We start from the raw sequence: 10,169 nt of genomic DNA on the forward strand, positions 1-10,169 counted from the left end.
AGAACTAAACACACTGTACTGGTTAGGAAGCTTTCTGGAGCGTTTCTGGTGAATACCCAGTTGTACATCGCAGGTCTTGGGTTTTCCATCTGTCCCTCCATGTGCAAGGAGAACCGGCCATGCTGAATAGGTGTCTGGTACTCGAGACATAGACTTGCCACAAAAGCCCCATCGATGGCTGCTCTTCATCTGCAGGGTTTCCTTCTGGTTTTTGTGCTGCTTTGCTTTTCTTCTCATTTTCCCCAAGCGAGCAAGACTAGGAGAGCCCTGTGCCGTGTTCCTACGTGCACAAGCTCTTCTTGGGGCAACTCTCTTGGCTTCCTGCTCTCCCCTGCCAACTGCAGCGGACCCAGGTACCTCCAGCTCCCACTTCACCTCTTGGGTAAGAGTTGAGCTGGTAGGATCTTTCTGATCCCTGAAAATCTGGAAAGGAGCCTTCCCGCTACTGCTGAGGGCAAAAAAAATCTAAGAAACGGTGGAATCTGGGTTTTTAAACCCCAGATGTGTTTTGCATTGAATGAGTTGAACTCCTCCTTGATGCTTCTGGCTGGGGAGCAAGGGGTAGAGTGCCCTGAGACTCCTGGCACTCAAGGAAGTCGCATTGTATTGATATCTGTATTTTTAACTTGAATATTTAAAAAAATATCCAGGAAGGCTTCTTGAATTGGCTCAACTTGTCAGGAAAAACTAAACAGCCAACAAAAAAAAAAAAAAAAAAAAAATTCACTGATAATATACTTATTTCACGCACTAAATCGCCCACTTCTAGATGAGAAATTGTTTGGACGTTTTGGCCTCTTAAGTAAATTATATATGGGAAGATCTGCTCTGTTCTTCCCCCCAAAATCTCAGCAAGCCTGACTGTGTCCTGCAGAAGAATCCACAATGTTCTCGTTCCCTACGTGCTATGTTTTTATGCTGTAAAAGGCTTTCAGCTTATAAAAGGGCTGATGCCAACTTGTTCCGTCCTTGTAAACGTCTCCAGGATTAACCCTGTTGGCTGCGTTGGGTTTTGTTGATCTGGATTGCATGGGCTGACAACAAGCCGTGCAAAACGGGGCTGGTTTTACGCTCTGGGGTTTTGGGGGATGTCAAATGCTCCTGCTCTCCTCCTGCACCAAATTTTAAGTTGTCTAATGGATTCAGAAGTCGCCTCATAATGCTCAAAGTACTGAGGTTAAACTGGGATGGAAGTGAGGGACGGAACAAGTTGAAGATGTGGCCAGGCAAAACTCTTCCCCCCTGCCCCCCCAGTAAATTTTGCTCTCTTACAAATTGCGCTGTGCTGGATTGCGGCTGAAATCTCGTGCTTTTTCCTCCTGGTATTATAAGCTACTTGCTTTGAGCATCTCTCTGAAACTGGTCGCAGAAAATGCAGGAATTGCTCAGTCCCTTAAATTTTCCTTTTTGATTCCCATTTGCCTGTGCGCAGGAGGTCCTGGTGCAATGAGGTTTCAATGTTTTGGGGGGGAGTGGGGAAAAGACAAACCACGTTGTCCCTGGGTTTTATGGCAACTTCAGGTTTAACTGGGTGCTGAGGTCCTGCACAAGAGCTGGCAGGAAGCCCCCGAAGGAGGTGCTCTGTCCGAGCTGCTGGGGTAGCACGAACTGCTCGTGGGTGCAGAAACTTGCAGCTACTGCAATACGAGGGGAAATCAGGAAAATGGCACAAGGAGCCTGGGGATGATGCCGGGGCTTCCTTGCCAAGCTCAGCTTCCTTGTTCGGTGTTGGGTGTGTGTGTTGCCCTCGCTGCCAGCCCAGCGGTCCCTCTCTTCCAGCCTAGCCTGCCCGAGCAAGGCTGAGGTGATCCCATCGCGGTACCTTGCCCATGAATTGTGGGTTGGGGTCGACTGCTTTAACTTGTCTGGTTGGCAAATAGAAATCCTCTCAGCTGCTTGCAAAGCTCCCCAGTGCTTCCCTGGCTCTTGGAAGTCGAGCTTTGATGCACGCGTAACTTCTCTACCTGTTGTTACCCTTGTAGGTGCGTGGAGGGCAGCGACAGAAGAATGGGGCACGGAGGACTGGAATGAAGATGTAGGTACTCTCCAAACCTCTCTCCTCCCTGCGTCTGCTGGCACGCTGCTCTCCTGTTTGTACACACACAGCTATGAGAGCGAGCGCAAAGCCCGTCCTCCCCAAACTATGGGCATAGCCCAAGCCAGGCTCCGATTCCAGGAGCTGTGGTGAATACGTAAACATCGCTGCTTCTGAAGTACGTGTGTAGTAGAGCTTGTCACAGGAGCCCAAGACGGGAAGGGATCTCCTGGGGCATCCTGCACCTGCATGATTGAGTTTTTCCAAAAACTGGCCTGTTGCCACACAAAATTCTTGCTCTGCTTCTCCGGTGGAGTGGCAGTTTGGGAAGGTTTGATCCACACCACATGCCAGGGAGGAGGTAGCAGGAGTTCTGTGAGTGTGTCGTGTGCCTCTGCGGCTCCTTGTGATTTGGATCGAGCAGAAGCTCTAAGCTTCACCTTCTGGCTCGCTCTTTGCTGTGTCTCGCTGCTTTTTGTCCTCTGTCTCCTTCAGGGGAGGTCAGACACTGTGCTTTTAATCTTCTGAAATGGGCTTCTCAGCCTTCTCCGAATCAAGGGAGAACTTTGGGTCTTGCAGATGCAGGCAGAGTTGGGCTTTTTTAGTAGTAGTATTAGTTTTGCATCCTCCTTTTTGCTAAGCCGACAGAACAGATGTGAAGGGAAAGCTTTTGCTTTCCAGACACTGTCTGAAGGAAGCACTCCTGCTGTGTTTGGAGACGCACGCGGCTTCTCTGTCTGTTCCATCAGGTCCCTGCTTGAAGAGAGCCTTTGATAGCCCTTCTTGCCTTCAGCGTGTGTGATATGCTCCCAGGGGCTCCTGATTTTGTTTTTAAACTCTTGCAGATTAGGTGCTGGCAGCCCCTCAGTCTGGAATAGAAGCTGTTCCATGCTAAATCACAGGTGGTCATTAAACCTCCCCTTCGTTCCTTTTTGAGCGACGTTATTTTCTTATTTTCCTTTCCCTAGCTGAAGTATATTTGTTGGTCTCTGGTCAGATCATCCAGGCGAGGCCAGGATCATCAGAAGCTTAACTATGGGTCTGAAGCTTTTTTTCTTTGACTTCTCTAGCAATGCTCGGCCCTACCTGTGCCGTGGGTTTGCAAATTGGTGCTGTGACCATCGATTCAGAGCACCTGAGACCCCAGCAGCCCTAGTGGATTTGTTGTCTGCAGGAGATTTGTAGGATTTGGCTTTCTCCACACATTCCCCCCCACACACGCTGGCAGGCGATTTGTGCACTTGCCCGAGAAGAAACAAATGAAGTAGGAACTGATTCTGGGAGCCAAATGGTAGAGAAGTTGAAGTCTAAACATTTGAATTTCTTGAATCTTTCTGTGGCTGTTTGTCTCAAACGTTTGTGTGCTTCGCTTGGAGTCCCAAGACGCTGTTCTCACTTTTGGATTCTTTTTCCCCTCATTTTTAACTTGCAGCTGTCTGAGACAAAGATCTTCACCGCCTCCAACGTGTCTTCAGTGCCTCTGCCTGCCGAGAATGTGACAATCACAGCTGGACAGAGGTGATAGCCCGTGGCGATCCTGTTTATGTGGGAAAAGGGGCACACAAGTCCCAGAGCAGTCTGGCATCTCCGACTAAACCTTGCCAGCTAGCTAAAATGCAGCAGCTCTGAATAAGAGGAGATGGATTTAAATGGAAAAGTTGAGTTAGGAGTTTCTGGGTTCTAATCCTGGATTAGAGTTTTTCTCGGCTCTGCTGCTGGTCCTTCAGATTTGGGGACGTTTTGCTGTGTTAAATTAATGGAAGACATGCTATAAGATAGAAGGCCATGCGGGATCTTGCTTGGTCTCTGTCCTTTCTGAGGTTGCTCCTGGCAGCTGTGAGTTAATGTTCTGCAGATTCATTCAATTTGTGAAGTAAAAGCTATAAATCGTGAGGCTGGAGGTGGAATACAGCTGTAATGGAAGCGAGGGGTGTGACAGAGCTCGTGTTAACCTCCGTGGCTTATCTTCTCTCTCTACCCAGAATCGATCTTGCAGTCCTGCTAGGGAAGACGCCCTCTTCTATGGAGAATGAATCGACAAACCTGGAGTCATCCCAGGCTCCTTCCCTGGCCCAGCCGCTGGTGTTCAGCAATTCCAAGCAGAGTGCTATATCCCAGCCTGCCTCCAGTAACTCCTTCTCTCACCACAGCATGGTAAGGAGACGCTCATCTCCGCCAGCGTGCGGGTTTGGGCAGGCATTGGCTTCCCTGACGTTCTCTGTCTGCATTTGAGCAATATGGGAAGCACAGTTCTGACACCTCGCTTCTTGTGGGTGGCAGAGTCCGCCACTTGGGTGATTTGCCAGTCTGCTCTGAATACAGAGGCACGAAGTTCATTGCTTAATTGGAAATAACGGGATAATTCCTCCCCTATTGCCCTTGTCAGGCTTGCAAGACGTGCTTCTTTCCTGCTCAGAGGAAAGGAGAAACTCCTGCAGTCCAGGCCTTGTGAATTCAACCGTTTGAGAAGTGGAACTGGTTGGGAGTTTGGTGCGGGATGAAATGTTGGCGTCTACTGACAGGCGAAGGAAGGAGGCATTGAGTCTGAATCAGGGATGCGCACAGACCTGGGCAGATGCTTCTTTGTGTAACCTCAGCAAAAGAAATAAATTGTGTGCTTAATGGTGAGGTAGTTCAGGAAAAATTTTCAAAACCACCTTAACTGTAAAGCCAAGTTCTCCTGGTGGCTGTCTTAGTGCAACTGAATGCGTGTGAAAAATTTGGTATGTTTTTAAAGATCCTGCCTGTTAACTTTCTTTGTAAGCCTCCATGACACTGTAAAATGCCATGGGTTGGGCAACAGATAAGTGTACCTGTGCTCACAGGCGATAAAGGCTGTGAGAGAAGTACGAGCTCTCCTTGCCAGCGGTGTCTGTGTGCATCTGGAGCTCAGGAGTGTTCATCTGGGGCACCCGGTGAGAAGCAGTGGGGTACAGGCTTCTGTTAAGAGATGTATCTGTCCTCTGAGCCCAGTTCCAAGCCAAGGGAGACACTGACTTTGTTGTTTCATTGCTGAAATTGCAGGTGAGCATGCTGGGGAAAGGGTTTGGAGATGTCGGGGAGGCCAAAGGCAGCAGTACCACAGGTTCGCAGTTCCTGGAGCAGTTCAAGACAGCCCAGGCTCTGGCTCAGCTGGCTGCTCAGCACACCCAGCCTGGTGGGAGCACCACTGCTTCTTCTTGGGACATGGGATCCACTACGCAGACCTCGTCTCTTGTGCAGTATGGTAAGGAAAAGCAGCGTGGCTCCCTCGAGGGGAGCGTGTTCTCCCAGAACTGCAGAAACGCACTGGAAGCAGCGGTGTGAGGGGTTCAGTGGAGGGCCAGGTCGCAAGTTCACAGCCAAGCCAGAGGTGCTGGAGAAATTAAAAGAACCATGGGTGCAAGTTTATGAGACTAAAATGCAATAGTGCACGAGTCCTTCCCTGTTCCTTTTATACTCGGAGCAGTTGAATCCATCTGCTGCTTGGTCGTTCCAGCCAGCTTGGGGGCCAGGGATCTGGCATTCCCGAGCCCCTCGCAGTGTGCGGAACTACTTCTTGGTGTAAAGCTGTGTAACAGAGAATGGGTCTGAAAGTGGGCACCTTTGGAGAATAATTGGAGAATAATTCCCAAATACCAACGCTTGTCAGTCTCCTCTCGCTGCTGACCTGATGTTATATTTTAAAGGAATGCAGTTCTGTTGACTGCTAAATGCCAAGAAGTAACTCTGCCTCTGGGCTGGCACGAGGGAATAAATAGGGATTAAGAGAAGCTCCCGCTTTTCAGGCGAGATGCTGAACCCTGCTGTGGTCGAGTACTAGTGCCATTTCTTTCAGCTTGTGCGTTTTATTTCTTGCTATAGGGAAATGGCTCTGGTTCAAATCTAAGCTGAAGAAAAATCGAGCCCTGTCCTAGTAACAGTCAGCGTTGGCAGCTCCTGATCTTTTCAGACAAGGAGCCACAGAGCAGAGTCAGAGAGAATAGGAGTTGTTTTTTTAATAAGCTGCGGTAAGGCTTAGCCGAAGGAGGAGGGCGGTGCAGTTGTGCAGCCCTGAGGGTGGGCAGCCCCGAGCAGGGGTGTTGCTTGGAGGATGCCCAGTGCCTGCAGGGGAAGGAGCAGGCAATGGGATGCAGCAGTGTTGGCAGGGAGGGGGCAGGAAACGGCGTCAGGCCCGTGCAGGACTCTGACCTGCAGTGCCTCCAGACAAGGGAGAGTCCAGCTTTTCTTGGAGGATGGAGAACTTCACAGAATCCCAGCACGGCCAGGGTTGGAAGGGACCTCCGGAGCTCACCCAGTCCCACCCCCCTGCTCAAGCAGGCTCACCCAGAGCAGGCTGCACAGGACATCGTGCAGGTGGGGGTTGAATATCTCCAGAGAAGGAGACTCCACAGCCCCCCTGGGCAGCCTGTTCTTCTGCTGTGCAAGTTCGCTTTGTCCTGTAGAGATGCTGGGAGAAGGGCTTAAAAGGCTCGGTGTTGATGGTAGTGAGAGCACAAAGCTGGGAGTGGAGGTGCTGGGATTCTCTGCTCTCTGATTTTTAACAGGGTCCAGGAGGAGTCATGGTGTGAAATGGTTTTATTTTTCTTGATGCTGAGAAGGGTCAGAATCTGATTTAGTTTTAAGGAAACAAACCCTGCTAACTCGACTCTTGTCTTCCCCGGTAGATCTCAAGAACCCAACAGACTCTTCTGTGCATAGTCCCTTCACCAAGCGTCAGGCCTTCACGTCAACTTCAACCATGATAGAAGTGTTCATGCAGGAGAAACAGCCTGTGGTGACTGCCTCCACAACCGTGCCGGCGCCCCCTTCCTCGCCACTGCCCAGCAAAACCAATCCTGTTCCCCAGATGTCCCCAGGGTCCTCGGACAACCAGTCCTCCAGTCCCCAGCCAGCACAGCAGAAGCTGAAGCAGCAAAAGAAAAAAGCATCGTTAACATCAAAGGTACGGGTCGATGGTGGGGGAAGGAGGCATTTTGTTGTGTTAGAGCTGCAGAAAAATTCCTTTGGGCTGGTGAGGGAAGGGCTGGGCTTGGCCTTCCTGCTGTTAGCACTGGGCGTTTGTGGGGGTGATGGAGAGAAAAGCTTCCCTGCCTGGGTTGAACAGTGTAATTCAGAGGATTCAAGCCTCTAACTACCATCATGTGCTGGGAAATGTGGATACTGCAGTCATTTTCTGTGCTTATCCCAGGGAGTGATTGACCCTTTCCGTTGTTCCTTGCAGATTCCTGCGCTTGCGGTGGAAATGCCTGGCTCAGCGGATATCTCAGGGCTAAACCTGCAGTTTGGGGCATTACAGTTTGGTTCGGAGCCTGTTCTCGCGGAGTACGAATCGACGCCCACAACAAGCGCTGCCGTTAGCCAATCTCAAAGCAGCCTGTACACCAGCACGGCTAGGTGAGGACCAGGTGTGAGGAAGGGAAGGGTTAATCCAAGCAGGGAGTTTTGGAAAGTCCATGGTCCCGTGGACTGTAAGTTAGGCTGCATACTAGTAGACCCTTTCTGACTGTGCCGTGGTCACAAAGGGGGGACAACGTATGCAACAGCAAAGCATAAGATGCCAGCAGGCTCATTCAGGCAGCTCCGTGACTGACTGGCCTGCGGTGCTTCTACAGACAGCAGACGTTTCCTGCTGCCATTAAACTGGGTTGTTGGAAACACAGGAGGGGGATCCCCAGCGTAACTGCTCCTTGTCCTTGGTGAACAGATTCCCTGTGCTTTGTCCTGCTTTTTTGCCTGGCAAACTGGGACGCAGGTGGGAGTAGGTGATGACACCTTGCCAAAGCGAAGCGTTTCTGTCTTCTGGTGGGCTGACCTGTAGGATTTGCCAGTCCCTTGAGTGGTGGCAGCTCATGAGATGTCACCTAGGGCACAGCAGCGTGAGAGGCAAGGCTGCAGCTAGGTGCCAGCATCCTCCTGTGGTTGGGCCAGCCCTTGTCTGGGTACGGGTCCTTGCTTGGTTTGCTTGGCTGCTTTCTGTGGTGCCTTTATGGTGATGCTTGGGGCTCATGAAGATTGGAAATGTAGAGCCTGCAATCTGGGTCAGCAGCTTACAACAGGGCCGTTTTGGAAGAAAATGTAAACTTTTTTTCTTTTTTCCCCCCATTTCTAGTGAATCTTCATCCACAATTTCGTCCAATCAAAGCCAGGAGTCTGGTTACCAGAGCGGCACAATACAGACAGCAACATTTACCTCCCAGAACAGCGCTCAGGGACCACTGTACGAACAGAGATCCACCCAGACGAGGCGATACCCAAATTCAATCTCCTCCTCGCCCCAGAAAGATCTGACCCAGGCCAAGGTAGGCAAAGAGCTTTGCTTACCCTTTGTGCTGAGTAAGCACAGCGTGTGAAGCGCTGGCTCGGGGGAAGCTATGTGGTTTATCAAGTGTTTCTGTGGTCCTCCAGCCTCGCCACGTGGCTTGTGGACTCTCGTGAGAGCTTTCTTCTGCCTGCTGCCAGAGCTCTTAGTTACGTTACTTATCTGGGGCTGGGTCAGTGGTGTTAAGACATTGATTTGCTGGAATGTGTCCAGAGGAGAGCAACGAAGCTGGGGAGGGGTCTGGAGCCCCAGGCTGCTGGGGAGCGGCTGGGGGAGCTGGGGGGGTTCAGCCTGGAGCAGAGGAGGCTGAGGGGAGCCCTCATCACTCCCTACAACCATGCGTGAGGCGGGGGCCGGACGGGTGTTAGGGTCTTTTCCTTAGGAACAGGCGATGGGACGAGGGGCACCGGCCTCAAGTTGTGCCAGGGCAGGGTGAGGTTGGCCATGGGGACAGTGGTTAAGTTGATTGCAGGCCATGTGTCATGTCATGCATAATTACCCCGCTGCAGAGTGGCATTCAGGCTAAGGATTTAGTTTTGTCTTAAGGATTTGATTCTTGCATGCTGCACACAAGTTCAGTAACATCAATTTTGGCTAATGAACTTGGGTTGAGGATGTTGAGTCAGTCTACCCAGTAAACTTAACTACCAGAGAAACTTCTTGTACCACTTTCTCAAATATGTGCTTGGGGGTCATGAGTTTGGGACCGACCCCAACGCACGCAGTCTGGGGCCTTTTTCACAACTGAGGAGGGAGTGTGGGAGTGATGCTAGATCTGCCTCTGGAAACGAGCAACTGCAATGCCCTGTACTCTTTTGTTTTTTCTCTTCTTCCTCAGAATGGTTTCAGTTCTGTACAACCCACGCCATTACAAACCACACAGGCCGTTGAAGGTAAGAGTCTGTCGGTGCAGTGGGGGTCCCGACTCTCTTGTACTGCTCCTATTCTCTGCTTTGGATGAAAAGCATTATCTCTGCTAATAGCAAGTCCTTCCCCTGCTGGCCTAATTGCTGCCACTCTGATTATTTGCTTGCCTTGAAATGTTTGGCTTTCTGCTGATGGATCCATGAGATCCTTGATGAGTTGCTCCCTGATAACAATAATTTACTCTAATTTGTTTGGGAAATGCGCCTCATCTGTAGTTCTTGAAGCTCTTTGCAGAGCCAACGGTGGTGTTGGGGTGAAGTGAGACGTAGAACACTATCACGCTGTCACAAGCATGTAACTGGTTGACAGCAGGGGAAACCCCGGATCTCCCAGCTCCTCAAGCTGAGCCTTTGCTGATCCTCACCACTAAATTGCCCTCCAGGAGCTGCTAGTGGCTGCCCCTAACCCAAAGCTTTTGTTCACAGGTGCTACAGGCCCCGCAGTGAAATCAGATTCCCCCTCTGCTCCCAGTATCGCCCCTCTCAACGATGGGGTATCTGCGTCGTCCTTGCTGACGACAGCCAGCCAACACTCGACAGCTCTGAGCAGCCTGAGCCACAGTGAGGAGCTCCCCAGTACAACCACCGCCCAACTCAGCAGGTGAGCAAGCGTGGTGGAGGGGTTTCTAGAGAAGCAGAAGTAGAAGCAGGGATCTGTAGTAGACATCAAAGTCTGCCTCGTGCAGTGGGGGAAGACTGAGATGCCTCATCCTGTCCTGGTAGATGGGGAGTGGGATCTGGCCTGGTGCTGCCAATGGCGACTCTCGCTTGACAACCTTTTATTCCTCCTTCCACAGTACGTTACCCACCCAGCAGAACAGTCTGTCCTCATCCACATCCTCTGGGCGAACGTCAACTTCAACTCTTCTGGTGAGTTTTGGTGTGCGCTGGTGCTGCGTTCCCCCAT

At 51.0% G+C, this 10,169-nt stretch overlaps 1 protein-coding gene across 1 annotated transcript in view; it reads left to right on the forward strand.

Moving 5' to 3' along the window:
• The window catches only part of UBAP2L (ubiquitin associated protein 2 like), a 28,209-nt gene that overhangs the window by 10,624 nt on the left and 7,416 nt on the right, over window positions 1-10,169 (forward strand). The window contains exons 9-18 of the mRNA XM_035890825.1: window positions 1,983-2,035; window positions 3,468-3,553; window positions 4,018-4,189; window positions 5,060-5,261; window positions 6,682-6,959; window positions 7,239-7,411; window positions 8,127-8,316; window positions 9,175-9,229; window positions 9,689-9,863; window positions 10,060-10,132. Of these exons, the coding sequence (XP_035746718.1) occupies window positions 1,983-2,035; window positions 3,468-3,553; window positions 4,018-4,189; window positions 5,060-5,261; window positions 6,682-6,959; window positions 7,239-7,411; window positions 8,127-8,316; window positions 9,175-9,229; window positions 9,689-9,863; window positions 10,060-10,132 (1,457 nt within the window). The remainder of the gene's footprint in view (window positions 1-1,982; window positions 2,036-3,467; window positions 3,554-4,017; window positions 4,190-5,059; window positions 5,262-6,681; window positions 6,960-7,238; window positions 7,412-8,126; window positions 8,317-9,174; window positions 9,230-9,688; window positions 9,864-10,059; window positions 10,133-10,169) is intronic.

This window comes from Egretta garzetta, unplaced genomic scaffold (genome assembly GCF_000687185.1).
Source record: "Egretta garzetta isolate BGI_Z169 unplaced genomic scaffold, ASM68718v1 scaffold1063, whole genome shotgun sequence".
Lineage (NCBI taxonomy): Eukaryota > Metazoa > Chordata > Aves > Pelecaniformes > Ardeidae > Egretta > Egretta garzetta.